The sequence below is a fragment of the Doryrhamphus excisus genome, unplaced genomic scaffold (assembly GCF_037039965.1).
Source record: "Doryrhamphus excisus strain RoL-2023G ecotype Guam unplaced genomic scaffold, RoL_Dexc_Guam_v1.1 HiC_scaffold_24, whole genome shotgun sequence".
Lineage (NCBI taxonomy): Eukaryota > Metazoa > Chordata > Actinopteri > Syngnathiformes > Syngnathidae > Doryrhamphus > Doryrhamphus excisus.
This window is the reverse complement of record NW_027621862.1, coordinates 3193380-3213099: the sequence shown is the minus strand read 5'-3', so window position 1 is coordinate 3213099 and position 19720 is coordinate 3193380. Positions and strand designations below refer to the sequence as shown.

The 19720-nt window shown below is 32.5% G+C and overlaps 1 protein-coding gene across 1 annotated transcript in view; it reads right to left on the bottom strand.

The window, feature by feature from the left end:
- The window catches only part of plce1 (phospholipase C, epsilon 1), a 90085-nt gene extending 72019 nt beyond the window's left edge, over positions 1-18066 (bottom strand). The window contains exons 1-5 of the mRNA XM_078788841.1: positions 17935-18066; positions 6389-6669; positions 4460-4909; positions 2458-2841; positions 2168-2377 (exon numbers count right to left, since the gene is read on the bottom strand). Coding sequence (XP_078644967.1) covers positions 2168-2377; positions 2458-2841; positions 4460-4873 — 1008 coding nt within the window. The 5' untranslated portion in view covers positions 4874-4909; positions 6389-6669; positions 17935-18066. The remainder of the gene's footprint in view (positions 1-2167; positions 2378-2457; positions 2842-4459; positions 4910-6388; positions 6670-17934) is intronic.
- Positions 18067-19720: the final 1654 nt, after the last annotated feature.

Sequence of the window (19720 nt, the reverse complement as noted above, 5' to 3'; positions counted from 1 at the left end):
GAGGTAAATTAGCACAAACCACAGCCACATCGGGGAGCAGCACTCGTACTTTACTTTACTTTTTTTACTTTAACTTTATATATATATACACTTTACCTTAACTTTTTACTTTAACTTAATATATATATACTTTTACTTTTTACTTTAACTTTACCTTACTTTTATTTAACTTTTTACTTTACTTTTATTTAACTTTTTACTTTACCTTTACTTTACTTTGACTTTACTTTACTTTTATTTAACTTTTTACTTTACCTTTACACTTTAACTTTACCTTACTTTTATTTAACTTTTTACTTTACCTTTAACTTTACTTTGCTTTACTTTAACTTTTTACTTTAACTTTACCTTACTTTTATTTAACTTTTTACTTTACCTTTACACTTTAACTTTACCTTACTTTTATTTAGCTTTTTACTTTACCTTTACACTTTAACTTTACCTTACTTTTATTTAACTTTTTACTTTACCTTTAACTTTACTTTGCTTTACTTTAACTTTTTACTTTAACTTTACCTTACTTTTATTTAACTTTTTACTTTAACTTTACCTTACTTTTATTTAACTTTACCTTACTTTTATTTAACTTTGTACTTTAACTTTACCTTACTTTTATTTAACTTTACCTTACTTTTATTTAACGTTTTACTTTACCTTTACACTTTAACTTTACCTTACTTTTATTTAACTTTTTACTTTACCTTTAACTTTACTTTGCTTTACTTTAACTTTTTACTTTAACTTTACCTTACTTTTATTTAACTTTTTACTTTACCTTTACACTTTAACTTTACCTTACTTTTATTTAACTTTTTACTTTACCTTTACACTTTAACTTTACCTTACTTTTATTTAACTTTTTACTTTACCTTTAACTTTACTTTGCTTTACTTTAACTTTTTACTTTAACTTTACACTTTAACTTTTTACTTTACTTTTATTTAACTTTACCTTACTTTTATTTAACTTTTTACTTTAACTTTACCTTACTTTTATTTAACTTTTTACTTTAACTTTACCTTACTTTTATTTAACTTTTTACTTTAACTTTACCTTACTTTTATTTAACTTTACCTTACTTTTATTTAACTTTTTACTTTAACTTTACCTTACTTTTATTTAACTTTACCTTACTTTTATTTAACGTTTTACTTTACCTTTACACTTTAACTTTACCTTACTTTTATTTAACTTTTTACTTTACCTTTAACTTTACTTTGCTTTACTTTAACTTTTTACTTTAACTTTACCTTACTTTTATTTAACTTTTTACTTTACCTTTACACTTTAACTTTACCTTACTTTTATTTAGCTTTTTACTTTACCTTTACACTTTAACTTTACCTTACTTTTATTTAGCTTTTTACTTTACCTTTACACTTTAACTTTACCTTACTTTTATTTAACTTTTTACTTTAACTTTACCTTACTTTTATTTAACTTTTTACTTTAACTTTACCTTACTTTTATTTAACTTTACCTTACTTTTATTTAACTTTTTACTTTAACTTTACCTTACTTTTATTTAACTTTACCTTACTTTTATTTAACGTTTTACTTTACCTTTACACTTTAACTTTACCTTACTTTTATTTGACTTTTCACTTTACCTTTAACTTTACTTTACCTTACTTTTATTTAACTTTTTACTTTACCATTAACTTTACTTTGCTTTACTTTTATTTAACTTTTTACTTTACCTTTACCATGGCTGGTCTCACCACAGTTTTGTATACCTTTCCTTTCATTTTAGGTGAAACATCACGCCTGACATTTTCTCAATCTCCATTGTTCTGTACTTAAAATTCTCCACCTTCTGTATCTCTTCTCCCTGTAACCTCACTCATTCACACACATATACTCTTGGCTACAGCTAATCTTCATTCTTCTCCTTTCCAGGGCAAACCTCCATTCTTCTAGCATCTCCTCCATATGTTCTCTACTCTCACTACACATCACAATGTCATCGGTAAACATCATATGGAGATTCTTGTCTAACCTCATCTGTCAGCCCGTCCATCACCATAGCAAATAAAAAGGGGCTTAGGGTTGATCCCTGATGCAGTCCAATCTCCACCTTGAACTCCTCTTACAGTTCTCATACATGTCCTGCGTCACTTCAACATACTGAACCTTGTAGTATGTAGTATTTTTAGCAGCCCCATACCTTGTGCATCTTTGTCCAGACAAACTGCAACATCGTCGTGCAGATCCTACGGTGTTCCCCAACATGTCGCATTCGGATTGGCCGAATATCCTTCTTGCTCGGTCGCCATGTCAAGTAGCAAACTACCTTCTCCCAGGTCTCCTCGGAGATGTGTCCTGACGGCAGCGTCCTGACGATTGCTCTGGTTCCGGTGCAAACCGACTTGGTCATCTTAGAGACAGTTAGAGTGTCAGTGAATGCATCTCAACATTTATTTTTTTCAACAGAAAGACATAAAAATTGTATCGTACCTTCTGATTGTTCTTAAAGAACCGCCTCACCAGGACGGTGGACCGATCATTACGGTTCCTTACAAATTCCGAGTCATGCTCTCCGGCCTCCCCATCACTACTACTACTACTGCTGCTGCTGCGTCTCCCGTCCCGACATTCCGATGACATTCTCTCATCCTGCATGGATTCAAGTGATGCCCGTCGCAGGAAGAACGTTTCCAAGGAGCTTCTACTTGGCTTCTTATCCAAACCCTCGAATGTCACGTATTCGTTTTTGACTTGGTGCCTGCGGATGTGTCCATTGCGGCGCCGCTGACAGCGAGCGGGTAGCAGAGGGGAGATACAGGGAGACGATACCAGTGAATTAGGTTCGCTGGAGGAAGTGCAGCAGGATAGCGTTGTCTAAAAAGTACAAAATATTAGAACGATTACATAAATAGTGTAGAAGTAGAACATTTCCATTGTAAAAGTAACAAGTTTTTGCTGGTTTATGAGGAGTAAACATTTGAAAAAACTCCCTTATTGGATCTGCCAAGTAAAGCATGTATCGACAAATAAAAGCAAACTTGATACCAAAAACTATGGCTTTCAGCAGGATATGATAGGACTTGAATGCATCAAAGATAAGGGTGATTACTTTGGTTGGGGGATAGTTTTTTTTATGATAATGGTTTTATTTCATTTGAACATGCATCAGATTACAATTGAATGCATCACATAATCAGTTCACAGTTCCACATGTCCAAAAGGAGTAGGAAGAAGCAAAGCTTATTAAATCCTACCCCTCCATCTGGAACTTTTACAATCAGTAACTGTTACATTTGTTCACTTCCTGCTTTCCTAATATAGTTTAAGGGTTTTGTTTTTTTTTTTTTATTAAAATTTTTAGTCCCGTACCGAAGTACGAGGTGATATGACGATACAATTAAATTAAATTAAATTAAATTAAATTAAATTAAATTAAATTAAATTAAATTGTCATATCACCTCGTACTTCGGTACGGGACAAAAAATTTCAATAAAAAAAAACCAACAAAAAAAACCCCTTAAACTATATTAGGAAAGCAGGAAGTGAACAAATAGGTAGGTTTTAATAAGCTTTGCTTTTTCCTACTCCTTTTGGACATGTGGGACTGTGAACTGATTATGTGATTACCTGTTACTAAGTACCAGATGGAGAGGTAGGATTTAATAAGCTTTGCTTCTCCCTACTCCTTTTCGACAAATAAAATTAAATTAAATTAAAAAAAAACTTAAATTATATTAGGAAAGCAGGAAGTGAACAAATGTAACAGTTACTGATTGTAAAAGTACCAGATGGAGGGGTAGGATTTAATAAGCTTTGCTTCTTCCTACTCCTTTTGGACATGTGGAACTGTGAACTGATTATGTGATGCATTCAATTGTAATCTGATGCATGTTCAAATGAAATAAAACCATTACCACACACACAACAACTTGGCATCCGAAATTAAGCTAACTTCTATTCTCGCTTAAATTAAATTAAATTAAATTAAATTAAATTAAATTAAATTAAATTAAATTAAATTAAATTAAATTAAATTAAATTAAATTAAATTAAATTAAATTAAATTAAATTAAATTAAATTAAATTAAATAGAAGTTAGTTTAATTAAATTAAATAGAAGTTAGTTTAATTAAATTAAATAGAAGTTAGCTTAATTAAATTAAATTAAATTAATAGAAGTTAGCTTAATTTAATTTAATGCAAATACATTATGTTATACAGTATATACGTTAATGTAATGTTATAATGTTAAAATAGAACTGTGAACTGATTATGTGATGCACTCAATTGTAATCTGATGCATGTTCAAATTAAATAAAACCAAAATATCTCATCTCATTCTCTTGAACCCAATATTGTGTATCATCGTGTATCATGACACCCCCCAAAATAACCATTCCTTAGATAAACAGGGCTGTTGTTCTAGACTGGACTATTGTGTAAAACGGAACCATAGCGCTTGGTGTAAACGTGGGCTAAAGTCGATGCTACCTTATGGAACTCCAGCGTTGACACAGGCAGGCTGGAGCGACGGACGTGCCGCCGGTTGGCCCAAAAGATGCTGGAGCTGAACTTGGATGCGGGACTCTGGTTGTCACCAAAGTCCAGATGCCGCAAAGATCGTCCTGATCCAAGTTTTGAAGTTAGTCCATCCATTTTTTTACCAACCAAGAGCTTCTCCTCGAAATATTTCTGGTCCAAAATGGCGTCTTTCTCACAGTCGCATAACAACTTCCTGTAGTAAAAAAGAGCGGGGCTGTTGCACTGCTTTGGCAGCCAAGATTGGTCCGGGTGCTGACGGACTTCCCGGCCGTCATTTGACTGTCTGGTTTCCCTGTCGGATGGAGGTGTTGAACGCTTATCCAGGACGGTTCCGACTGAGGTTTGATTTTCTTCGGTGGCCATTAGCGTCTGCAGGCAGCGTTGTCGTACTACTGTTGGCTGAAAAGGAGTCAGGATTTACTGTCAGGGGGCAATAAATGTTCTTTAATTATCTGAGAAGTTTCAGCTGCCAGTCATATTTGTTCGTGCAATTATAGACTCCATAAAGCGGCAGAAGGAAATGAGCTATGCAGAGGAAATTAACTCTGCAGCTTTATTACATATGAGGGCGGTATTATGTTATGTTTAAAAATGTGCAGAAATAAGCTCTTCATAAAAATGAGAAGAATAAATCGAGAATAAAGTCAAGATTCATGAACAAAATGGCACCGCTACCAAATCGTTGGCAAGGTTTATCTTTATCGTGAGACAGTTATACTGTTATACTATGTTTAAAAATGTGCAGAAATAAGCTCTAAACTAAAAATGAGAAGAATAAATGATCCACTAATGTCACGGTTTAAAGTCACGGTTCATGAACAAAATGCAAAATAAAAAATGGCACCGCTACCAAATCGTTGGCAAGGTTTCTATTTATCGTGAGACAGTTATACTATGTTTAAAAATGTGGAGAAATAAGCTCTAAAATAAAAATGAGAAGAATAAATGATCCACTAATGTTGTGGTTTAACGTCACAGTTCATGAACAAAATGCAAAATAAAAAATGGCGCCGCTACCAAATCGTTGGCAAGGTTTCTGTTTATCGTGAGACATTTATACTGTTATACTATGTTTAAAAATGTGCAGAAATAAGCTCTAAAATAAAAATGAGAAGAATAAATGATCCACTAATGTCGTGGTTTAAAGTCACGATTCATGAACAAAATGGCACCGCTACCAAATCGTTGGCAAGGTTTCTCTTTATCGTGACACAGTTATATTATGTTTAAAAATGTGGAGAAATAAGCTCTAAAATAAAAATGAGAAGAATAAATGATCCACTAATGTTGTGCTTTAAAGTCACAGTTCATGAACAAAATGCAAAATAAAAAATGGCGCCGCTACCAAATCGTTGGCAAGGTTTCTCTTTCAGAAAGTGCAACAATGCAGACAATCTGAATTACTATTTTATTTTAGGATTTTTTTTTTACATATACTAGTTCCGGCTTGTAGCTTCGTTGTCCGATACATCGTGCAGAAAAATATATCGGCGAACCCTCGCGCGTATCGGCCGATACCGATTCAAGTAAAGAACGCAATGATGTATCGGCCCGATATATCGTCATCATATATATATATATCGGCATCATATCGATGCTAGATACAACTTAAACTACCACAGAAAAGTTTTGCACATGGTTGAATATTTATTCCTTTTAAATATCGGCCCAAGCAAAATCGGCCATCGGCTAAGGGTGATAAAAAAAAATCGGTATCGGCATCGGCCGGAAAAAAACAATATTGGTCGATCCCTAGTCTGCACTGTATCTGTTTACTAGACGGGTGAATATATCATGAGACAGTTATACTTTGTGTCGCTTACTGTAAATAAATGTAACTCTACACCCCAATAATCGACCCAATGTCACAGTACTCACACAAATGATCAGATGGATCCAAACCAGGTCATGATAAGTCCATCTCCGTCCTTCAACGTTGCATCATGGGAACAATTTAGTCAAAATAAATGTCCAGCGACCTCTTGAGTGGTTCGTGTTGTAGTGGAAACAGAAGCTTGTGCAGCTGCAAGAACTGCCTGATAATGAAAGTACAAATACGACCCTGGAGGCTTGAGGAATTTCCTTGACGGTGCAGCTTACTACAAGGCTGGGTATGTGTGCCGGGTCTGGACATGTAACTCTGGGAATATATGCAAGTCCTGAGGGGAAAACACAAAAGGAACACAAGTCGTCAATCACTATTTGTTGACATTTACAAGTAAATTGTTACACAAAAGAAACAGAGAAAGTCAAATTTGCCTTCCCTTCTCTCAGTTCTTACTGTGCATCAGTGTTCTAAATGACTGTAGTAGTATTGTATTTACAAGCCGTGTGTGAGAAATATAATAATCATAATCATACATTTTAAATGCAAACAATGAACAACGATGAGCCAATTCAAGAAACAATACAAGCAGTTGATGTTTGCTAAATACAAGGATGAAGAGTCTTGAACCAGTCATGATGTGCTATATATATATCACTATATTGACACTTACTATGGTACCCATTATGGCATTGGATGCTCATATCACCTTGTACTTTGGTACGAGGTACATTATTAAAAAAAAAAATTGAATTATATTAAAACTATATTAAAAATGTAAAATTAAAATGTAAAATTAAAATTAAAATTAAAATTAAAATTAAAATTAAAATTAAAATTAAAATTAAAATTAAAATTAAAATTAAAATTAAAATTAAAATTAAAATTAAAATTAAAATAATAAGAAAAACATTTAATAAAAAATAAATACATAAAAAAAACTTAAACTATATTAGGAAAGCAGGAAGTGAACAAATGTAACAGTTACTGATTGTAAAAGTACCAGATGGAGAGGTAGGATTTAATAAGCTTCGCTTCTTCCTACTCCTTTTTGACAAATTAAATTAAATTAAATTAAAAAAAATTAAACTATATTAAAACCATATTAAAAATTAAAACAATTAATTAAAATTAAAATTAAAATTAAAATTAAAATTAAAATTAAAATTAAAATTAAAATTAAAATTAAAATTAAAATTAAAATTAAAAAAAAAATTTAATAAAAAATAAATACATAAAAAAACTTAAACTATATTACGAAAGCAGGAAGTGAACAAATGTAACAGTTACTGAGTTACTAAGTACCAGATGGAGAGGTAGGATTTAATAAGCTTTGCTTCTCCCTACTCCTTTTCGACAAATAAAATTAAATTACATTTTAAAAAAACTTAAATTATATTAGGAAAGCAGGAAGTGAACAAATGTAACAGTTACCGATTGTAAAAGTACCAGATGGAGGGGTAGGATTTAATAAGCTTTGCTTCTTCCTACTCCTTTTCGACAAATAAAATTAAATTAAATTAAAAAAAAACTTAAAATTATATTAGGAAAGCAGGAAGTGAACAAATGTAACAGTTACCGATTGTAAAAGTACCAGATGGAGGGGTAGGATTTAATAAGCTTTGCTTCTTCCTACTCCTTTTGGAAATGTGGAACTGTGAACTGATTATGTGATGCATTCAATTGTAATCTGATGCATGTTCAAATGAAATCAAACATGCACATAAATCAACAACCCATACTTGTTAGGTCAACAGAAATTGGACCAGTGCGGCTAAAACTACCAAAATAGACGTTGCCTAAAGTGTGAAATGAGAATGCTCCATTGGAAAAAAAAACAGGGGATTATTCCCCATAGCAACCTACTCCCCATCAAGCCTTAGGTGTGAATAGGTCACACCTCTAGCAGCCCCAAAGATGCTATGTATACGGTGATGCATTACAATAGGATATGTCAGAACATCCCATCCCTGCTTAAACCCAAATATGTCAGAATTATGAAACTGTATTTGACACAGGATACAGTCTCATAATCTCATAATAGTTTTTTTTTATGCAGTGCTATAATTGCCACATTTTTCAACCTGTTTAAGCCATTCCAAGATCAAAAGCATTCAGCTCATTAAGGACATTCATGCCATTTTTCACATACCAAGAATTCCCACTTTTCTTGACCTAATCCCATTTTTCGGAATACAATATGCCTTTGATCTAAAACGTTCCAACTACCTCCACATCTATCAACTAACCTCAGGGAAAAACTTTAAACACTTTTTAGCTATTTTCATGGGTAGACAAATATATAACACTTCATGTTAGGTGTTAGCATGCTAATGTTAGCATGTTAACATAGCATTTTTAGCTATTTTCCATACGTAGAAATACATAAAAGCTTTGCATTATCATGCTAGATTTTAGCATGCTAATATTAACATTGCTAGCCAGCTAACATTAGCATAGTTCCATTGTTAGCCATTTTCACACACACACCTGTATAAACTATAAACTTATCACGCTAGTTGTTAGCATGGTCACATTAGCATTGTTAACATGCTAACATTAACATAGTAGCTTTTCTTAAAATTTTCAGAAGTAGATGCACGCAGATATAAACACTTTGTGCATGCTAATGTTAGCATTACAAGCATGCTAATATTAACATTGCTAGCCAGCTAAGATTAGCATAGTTCCATTGTTAGCCTTTTTCATAGACACACACCTGTATAAACTATACATTTATTACGCTAGTTGTTAGCATGGTCACATTAGCATTGTTAACATGCTAACATTAACATAGTAGCTTTTCTTGAAATTTTCAGAAGTCGACGCACGCAGATATAAACACTTTGTGCATGCTAATGTTAGCATTGCAAGCATGCTAATATTAACATTGCTAGCCAGCTAAGATTAGCATAGTTCCATTGATAGCCATTTTCATAGACACACACCTGTATAAACTATAAACTTATTACGCTAGTTGTTAGCATGGTCACATTAGCATTGTTAACATGCTAACATTAACATAGTAGCTTTTCTTGAAATTTTCAGAAGTAGACGCACGCAGATATAAACACTTTATGCATGCTAATGTTAGCATGACAAGCATGCTAATATTAACATTGCTAGCCAGCTAAAATTAGCATAGTTCCATTGTTAGCCATTTTCATAGACACACACCTGTATAAACTATAAACTTATTACGTTAGTTGTTAGCATGGTCACATTATTGTTAACATGCTAACATTAACATAGTAGCTTTTCTTAAAATTTTCAGAAGTAGATGCACGCAGATATAAACACTTTGTGCATGCTAATGTTAGCATTACAAGCATGCTAATATTAACATTGCTAGCCAGCTAAGATTAGCATAGTTCCATTGTTAGCCTTTTTCATAGACACACACCTGTATAAACTATAAATTTATTACGCTAGTTGTTAGCATGGTCACATTAGCATTGTTAACATGCTAACATTAACATAGTAGCTTTTCTTGAAATTTTCAGAAGTAGACGCACGCAGATATAAACATTTACGCATGCTAATGTTAGCATGACAAGCATGCTAATATTAACATTGCTAGCCAGCTAACATTAGCATAGTTCCATTGTTAGCCATTTTCATAGACACACACCTGTATAAACTATAAACTTATCACGCTAGTTGTTAGCATGGTCACATTATTGTTAACATGCTAACATTAACATAGTAGCTTTTCTTGAAATTTTCAGAAGTAGACACACGCAGATATAAACACTTTATGCATGCTAATGTTAGCATTACAAGCATGCTAATATTAACATTGCTAGCCAGCTAAGATTAGCATAGTTCCATTGATAGCCATTTTCATAGACACACACCTGTATAAACTATAAACTTATTACGCTAGTTGTTAGCATGGTCACATTATTGTTAACATGCTAACATTAACATAGTAGCTTTTCTTGAAATTTTCAGAAGTAGACACACGCAGATATAAACACTTTATGCATGCTAATGTTAGCATGACAAGCATGCTAATATTAACATTGCTAGCCAGCTAACATTAGCATAGTTCCATTGTTAGCCATTTTCATAGACACACACCTGTATAAACTATAAACTTTTTACGCTAGGTGTTAGCATGGTCACATTAGCATTGTTAACATGCTAACATTAACATAGTAGCTTTTCTTGAAATTTTCAGAAGTAGACGCACGCAGATATAAACACTTTGTGCATGCTAATGTTAGCATTACAAGCATGTTAATATAAGCATAGGAGCATTTTTAGCCGTTTTTATCGATAGACTATTATATAAACACTTAACACTATCATGCTAAGTGTTAGCACGTTTGTGCTTTCCAGTTTATTTAATTTGAAAAATATGCACTAGTGTGAAGCTGCAACTTCTCCGAAAGCTTTTCTTCCCATCATTCACACACACCAGTGACCTGGAGAGACCTGCTAAACGGTAGGCAAGTAAACTGGCATTAAACTTCTGATCGCGGTTACGTGACCTAAAACAGGTAAGAGAGGAATGTGGCGGTACAAACCCGAAGGTTAAAAAAAACACATCACCATGACTCCTTCACTTGACTGACAAAAAATTTTGCTGAGTCACACCTTATTAACACCTAATGATAATAATAATAATAGTAATAATAATAGGAAGAAGACTATGGCGGTTGCGCCATCAGTACTGGAAGTGTGTCTGCAGCATCATCGTCCAGACAAGCAATAAAAGATGACAAAGAATTGTTGGAAGAATGGGAGGCTTATACACTATGGAGAAATAACTGTGGTTTTATGATGACTTCATCTGCTTTCATGTTACTGTTGCATAAAGCGTATTATGACTGGAAATGTGCTCACGGAAGGAAGAGCGAAGGCAAATCAGAGCAAAGTGCACCAGAAGTAGTAAAAAAATGTCAGTGTTGTTATTTCGCCTATCTCGTGTTTGGGTCCATACAAGGATAAGGGTTAAAAAGGAATTTCGCCACATTGTTGCTTTAGTTAATCAGTCGATATTGGCAGGGTTTAGACATCACTCTTTTTTTTAAATTATTATACATAAATAAATAAATAAATAAGCATCATTTACATAGTGTTATGCTTTAAAAATACAGGGTCACTTCAGTATCTGAGCACTTTTTAAACTCAAACAAAAGTAATGGTAATGGTTTTATTTCATTTGAACATGCATCAGATTACAATTGAATGCATCCCATAATCAGTTCACAGTTCCACATGTCCAAAAGGAGTAGGAAGAAGCAAAGCTTATTAAATCCTACCCCTCCATCTGGTACTTTTACAATCACTAACTGTTACATTTGTTCACTTCCTGCTTTCCTAATATAGTTTTTATAGTTTTTCCTAATATAGTAAAGTTTTTTTATGTATTTATTTTTATGTGTATGTATTTATTTTTATGTGTATGTATTTATTTTCATGTAGTTATTTTCATGTGTTTATTTTCATTTCAATTTTTATTTATTTATTTTTATGTATTTAATTTTATTTGTATGTGTTTAATTTTGTGTTTATTTATTTTCATTTTCATGAAGTTATTTTCATATAGTTATTTTCATTTCTATTTCTATTTATTTATTTATTTGTATTTATTTTTATTTGTATGTGTTTATTTTATGTGTTTTTTCATTTTTATATTTATTTTATATTTATTTTATATTTATTTTTTTAATTTTAATTTTAATTTTAATTTTAATTTTAATTTTAATTTTAATTTTAATTTTAATTTTAATTTTAATTTTAATTTTAATTTTAATTTTAATTTTAATTTTAATTTTAATTTTAATTTTAATTTTAATTTTAATTTTAATTTTAATTTTAATTTTAATTTATGGACCGAAGTACGAGGTGATACGACCATACAAAGTCACACTTTAAAACCTGCAGCACAATAATAAGGAAAAAAATCTCAAAGTATCTTTTTTTGGGGGGGTTGATCAGCTAAACTGTGACCTCCCTCAGGCAAGCAAAGCAAATTACTCTTCCAGGAAAAATCTCAGCCTCGGGCCAAGAGTGCAGACAAACACACACATAGATATGTACACAAAACCAGGTCACACAGACTGACAAGTGCAGTGACCAAGAACGCTGTCCATTCAACATCACACATCTTTGATAATCTTTGTTAATTTAGCCATTTTTATGCTAGAAAATGTTTAAATTAACTTGATACATTTTCATATGTTTATTTTTATGTGTTAATTTTATTTTTTATGTGTTAATTTTAATTTTAATGCATTTTCATTTATGTATTTTCATTTTCATTGTTTTTATTTTAATTTTAATATATTTTAATTTTAATGTATTTTAATTTTAATGTATTTTAATTTTCATTGTTTTAATTTTCATTGTTTTAATTTTCATTTTAATATATTTTCATTTTAATATATTTTCATTTTAATATATTTTAATTTTAATTTTAATGTATTTTCATTTATGTATTTTCATTTTCATTGTTTTAATTTTAATTTTAATTTTAATTTTAATTTTAATTTTAATTTTAATTTTTTTTCATTTATGTATTTTCATTTATGTATTTTCATTTTTTTAATTGTAATTTTAATGTATTTTAATTTTAATGTATTTTCATGTATGTATTTTCATTTATGTATTTTCATTTATGTATTTTCATTTTCATTGTTTTAATTTTAATTTTAATGCATTTTCATTTATGTATTTTCATTTTCATTGTTTTTATTTTAATTTTAATATATTTTAATTTTAATATATTTTAATTTTAATATATTTTAATTTTAATATATTTTAATTTTAATATATTTTAATTTTAATATATTTTTATTTTAATTTTAATGTATTTTCATTTATGTAATTTAATTTTAATTGTTTTAATTTTGATTGTTTTAATTTTAATTGTTTTAATTTTAATTTATTAAAATTATCGAAGTACGAGGTGATACGACCATTAATTAATTTGATACATTTTCCTCCACGTATCCAGGTCATGGGGCAGCGGTCTCAGTAGGGAACCCATGGTCCCCCTGCCACCTTTTCCAGCTCTACCGGGAGGACACCAAGGTATTCCCAGGCCAGCTGTTCCCGGGGTGCGTTCTTTCAGCGAATGCTGACATATGACGTAACACGCAGCTCCAGATGTTCTTCGATTTTAAAAAATGGAGGCGAGGAATCGGCACTGGACTGATACATAAAGTTTTTGATTCAAACTAAATTTCAAGACCGGACGAAGGAAAAACTGGGAATACGGAGTTATTCCGACAAGTGAAAGAAAAACTGGAGGAAGTCGGTATCACGTGATGTTGGTGTTTACGCTTTACTGGGCATGCCCTATTGACTATTCTGGTTGATTATAGTAGCGCATGTAGACACGCCATTGGAATATTCCTTTCCATGTATACCATTGCTTTTGGACATACTGTAAAAATGAGTATGTATTTTGTATTTTGCTATTCATAAGCGAGTCCCAGCGTCGTATATGAGGTCATGGGGCGAGACATAATTTTGGAAGCATTCCTACATTATTGTTTTCAGACCTTCACTCACACATAAAAGCCTCCTCATGTTCATTCATGTGAATCATTCCTCAGCTCATCACAAAGAATGACTCACAGCCTGGTGGTGTTGGGATTCGGACACCAAAAGGTTTCTTTTCAAAACCGACGAGACAAATGAACATGACAGCCCCCCCAAAAGCTGCTCAGGGGCCCTCGAAGAAAAAAAAAAAAAAAAAAAAAAAAACGGCTAAATACTTCAAACTGGCACTTTAGCATTCCTGCAGCATAATCGGTAGGTCAGGAATGCACTTTTATGATGCGCAGGGGGGGGGGGGGGCTAAAAAAAATTTAAAAAATTAATCAATGACAGCTGTCAATAATATGTATATTTAAAATATTTTTGCATATTTTTTTGGACCAAAAAATGTAACATTTCCAAGCATAAAATGGCTAAATTAACTTGAATACAAATAGAGTAAAGTACAAGTAAGAGTATTCTACATTGTCACTCGGTGTTAGTAATTGTTTGGTGAAATAAGCAACAAGGTTGGAACATCCTTTTATTGGGTTTTAATTTTGGTTTAATTTAGTTTAATTTAATTTTTTTAATTATCTCACAAAATGTAAAATAATAATAATAATAATAATAATCAGGATAATAAAACAGGTTACTGTTGCGGCCATAGCCAACAAACAAGCTAAAACGCAACTCTGAAATCCACAATTTTGTTCCACGGGTTGGTTTAACAATAGGGGTGCTATGTCACGTCTAGAGGTCTCTAATAAAATAAAATGCACAGTATTTTATTATCAGAAACAGGTTTTCTAAGTCATAACAACATAAATACTTCATTTATTAATGCAACTTTGTGGAAATTCACTTATCGCATTCTGGTCCGGAACTAATTAATCAGAATAAACGAGGAACAACTGTACTTTTTTCATATTGATTTTTTTTTTCTAAATAAATCACATGCTTGCAGCAGAAAAAACTGCTATTTTGAAGCTAAAACGCAACTCTGAAATCCCGACCGCTTCCTGTTTGATTTTGTTCCACGGGTTGGTTTAACAATAGGGGTGCTATTTCACATCTAGAGGTCTCTAGTAAAATAAAATGCACAGTATTTTGATTATCAGAAACAGGTTTTCACACAAAATAAGATCAGTAATAAATAAATATAATAATAAAACGGCAAATAATTAAAAATTAGAAAACCACATATAGTTGGTGGGTACACAAATGATTTTTTTCAGATTAAAATGAACAAAGCATTATTAGAGCCCTGTAGACATGACAAAACACGACTATAGTCACATTTATACTCTTTTTATTTACAACATATTGCGCAACTGCAGGGTCTCAAGACACATGCTAACTCGCAAACTAGAGAGCTAGCGACCTAAACGGTAGCCTTCAAGTTATTTCCTTTAAACTTAAATAGCCAAAAACTTACCACTTCCACACGGATAGGGAGGATATCTATTAACAGTTATTTAACCTTTAACATGAACATTAATCAAAAGTAATAATTTTTTCTGGGTACATGATACCATACAGCATCCATATCAAACTTGCGCGGGTCGCACTAACGTTAAAATTTCATATCAAGGCGGGGGCCTCAAACTAGTGTCCTGCGGGCCACATTTGGCCCGCGGGCCGCATGTTTGAGACCCCTGATCTATAATAAAAAAATAAATACTAAAAAAGGGGGAAATGGATATAAAACGACAAGCTGTAATGTGCAGCAGTTTGCGCTCCACTGTCAACACCGGGCGCTCATTGCAAAAAACACACAAATGACTTTTCATGGTGAAAAGCACATATGGTTTTGATTAGAGAGCTCTGGGCGTGCAGTGGAAAGAGAGCGAAAAGCGCTATTATGTGTGTGTTTTTGCGTGTGTGTGTGTGTGTGTGTAAAGTGACAACAGAGGGAAAGGGGCTGACTGTATTTTCACTCCAATGAGCGCTAGCGTGTTTGCAACAGCAGAAGAAAACGATGACTCATGAAGAAGACTGCTCAACTTGTCATGGTTTGGGGTGGGGGGGGCGTGCGGGGGGGTCAAGAAGAAGAAGAAGAAGAAAAAGAAATAGTGTCAAGATTTATGTTTGTGTCATAGTAAGATGAGTAGAACATGAAAGTCCCATATTAACCCAAATATTTGTCTCTGATATGTGTGAGTGACAGGAAGAAAAGCACCGAGACAGGTGAAGACTTCACCTGTTGATTTGCTACTTACACTATTATCTTAAAATTACCACTGCAACTCTTGCTCTGGGCTGCACGATGGACAAGTGGTTAGCATGCAGGCCTCACAGCTAGGCGACCCGAGTTCAATTCCACCCTGTGTGGAGTTTGCGTGGGTTTGCTCCGGGTACTCCGGTTTCATCCCACATTCCAAAAACATGCTAGGTTAATTAGCGACTCCAAATTGTCCATAGGTATGAATGTGAGTGTGAATGGTTGTTTGTCTATATGTGCCCTGTGATTGGCTGGCTGGCCACCAGTCCAGGGTGTACCACGCCTCTCATCCGAAGACAGCTGGGATAGGCTCCAGCACCCCCACAACCCTCATGAGGATAAGCGGTAGAAAATTAATGAATGAATTAATTAATTAATGTAACATTTAGAGGGCTTCTTGGATGCACGGTGTTCGAGTGGTTAGCATGCAGGCCTCACAGCAAGGAGACACAAGTTCAATTCCACCCTCGGCTATCTCTGTGTGGAGTTTGCATGTTCTCCCCGAGGGTTTTCTCCGGGTACTCCGGTTTCCTCCCACATTCCAAAAACATGCTAGGTTAATTAGCGACTCCAAATTGTCCATAGGTATGAATGTGAGTGTGAATGGTTGTTTGTCTATATGCTTTAACATTATGAGACCAGAAGTAACACCATCACTTAGTCACAGGTGTGTGTGTGTGTGTGTGTGTCTGAGAGAGAGACTCGAACTAAAGTGAGGTCCAAACAATATATTATACCCAATTCTGTAGACAAGATTCAGAAACAGCAACACAGCACAAGGAAACATTACACTCTAGCAGCCATTTTGCCTGCATCCATTTTCAAAATATGTCATAGATCATAAAGGTTAAATAACTGTTAATAGTTATCCTCCCTATTCGTGTGGAAGTGGTAAGTTTTTGGCTATTTAAGTTTAAAGGAAATAACTTGAAGGCTACCGTTTAGGTCGCTAGCTCTCTAGTTTGCGAGTTAGCATGTGTCTCAAGACTCTGCAGTTGCGCAATATGTTGTAAATAAAAAGAGTATAAATGTGACTATAGTCGTGTTTTGTCATGTCTACAGGGCTCTAATAATGCTTTGTTCATTTTAATCTGAAAAAAATCATTTGTCTACCCACCAACTATATGTGGTTTCTTAAGTTTTTATTATTTGCCGTTTTATTATTATTATTATATTTATTTATTACTGATTGATTGATTTTCTTTATTCTTGATTTGTTCATTTATTTTTCATCTTATTTTGTGTAGAAAAATAAAAAGTAAGATATTTGAGAACACTTGTAGTGGTCACATGAAAAGTAGGAATTTCTGATCATCAAAAAACATGTAAATATCTATGCTGTTGGCTTTAAAATACATTTTCATAACCTAAATTATTCTATATTTTACAGTACAGTTGTCAGTGTGTGTATCAATTTTAAAGCAATGGGACCAAAGGTACTATTTTCCGGGTTAAAATCTGCTCTAACTTATTTAATATTTGGGTTACAGAAGAAAATGAGGCATCAAATTAAAGTTCTTTATCAGATATGATTAATCACAGATTAATTTGTGATATTTATTGTTATTTTCCACTAGTACGTCCACTTTAAACATATTTGAATGTCCACTACAATAAAGGTTCAGAGGTCAGGGCACCCCAACAGGCATGTTTGTATGCACTTTCAAAACATCGATCAACAACAGTTAAATCCGATTAATTAATTCCCACTAAAACACATTATGCTAACCGATATTGCAAGTTCGGATATTTAGTACCAACAAACAAACATTGTCGTGTTAGCATGGCGAGACGCACGTATAGTCGTGCTCGCTAACAACAAACAAACAAACACTCTGCAGTCTCTAGTCACAGTTTAAACATTTTAAAGCCAAAACTTACCGTGTGGTGTGGTTTAGATGCATTTAGCATCCATTTAAAAGAGTCAGGTGTTGGAGAAGTTTCTCCCCGAAGCGGACGACTTCATTGAACAAGCGAGAGCCACACACTCTTTGCTGGTGCGTTCGGGGACACTTTGGAAAAGCCATGCTTTGGAATCACCGTCTTGGTTTAGCACGAGGAAACACTGGAAACTACATGTATGACACATATTCTATTCTATAATAAATTGCTTTTATATTTTTCATAATAAAAACAATGTTGAATACTAGTAATTCATATGTATATCTATAAAAATAACCGAATGTATTTGAATCCAGCACTTCAGTAGCTAGTCGTTCACATGTATGTCTATCACAATATCCGAATGTATTTGAATGCAGCACTTCAGTAGCTACTTAACTGTGGACAAGGGGACAATACGTGTGATTAGTGTGTGTGTGGATGTGCGTGTGTGTGTGTCACCACATTGGAATGTGTACTCATTACGGCCAGATGTGTATTTTATGCCGTCCTATATGTTATTGCCCCCCCCCCCGTACACTTACACTCGATGATCCCTAACCATTAGGCACTGTATCGGCAAAATTAAATGTGTACATTAATTTTGGATTTTATTTTTTAAATATTAATATAGATTTTATTTATTTTATTTATTTTATTTATGTATTAAATTTATTACATTTATTACATTTATTAATATAAAATTTAAATAATTAAAAAAATGTCTACTCATTATGGCCAGATTTGGCCCGATGATCCCTAACCATCAGGCACTGCATCGGCAAAATTAAATGTGTACGTTAATTTTGGATTTTATTTTTTTTTATATTAATATGGAATTTATTAAATTTATTTATTAAATCTATTTATTTATTTATTTTATTTATTTGTTTATTACATTTATTGAATTTATGAAATTTATTAATATAAAATTAAATGTATGTAATGTAATATGTAATACGTTATTGTGCTTTTTTTCCCCGTACACTTACACCCGATGATCCCTAACCATCAGGCACTGTATCGGCAAAATTAAATGTGTACATTAATTTTGGATTTTATTTTTTTAATATTAATATAGAATTTATTTATTTTATGTATTTTATTTATTTGTTTATTAAATTTATTGAATTTATTGAATTTATATAGAATGATATAATTTATAGAATTAAAATAACAAAAACGTCTACTCATTATGGCCAGATGTGTATTTTATGCCGTCCTATATGTTATTCTTATTGTTATTTTTTTAATATCAATATAGAATTTATTAAATTTACTTATTAAATCTATGTATTTTATTTTTGTTTGTTTTTAGTTTATTACATTTATTTAATCTATTGAATTTTTTGAATTTATTGAATTTATTGAATGTATTAAATTTATTAAATTTACTAAATTTATTAATATAAAATTAAAATAATGGAAAAAAATAAACCTCCAGAATGTTTGTATGTTTGGTACAGTGTTTACATTTGATATTTTGCTTTTCCTTAGTTGTATACATCAGTCCATCACAATAGCATTGGATGACTATGAGCTCTTGGAGCACACCATGGATCAAACACACCCAACCGTGGGCTCAAAGAGGTTGGGGACCACTGCAGTCTTTTTGAAAAGCAACACGATTGTCCTTTCAACCTCACAGCCTATATAACTGCCTATTCCACTCCAGCTTGGAAAATGAGGGATTATTTTCCTAGGCTTTGTGCACTGATGGGAAGCATGATGTCATCCTGCAGGAATGTGCAATCCCCCCCATCAAAAAAAAAAAAAAAATCCTCAA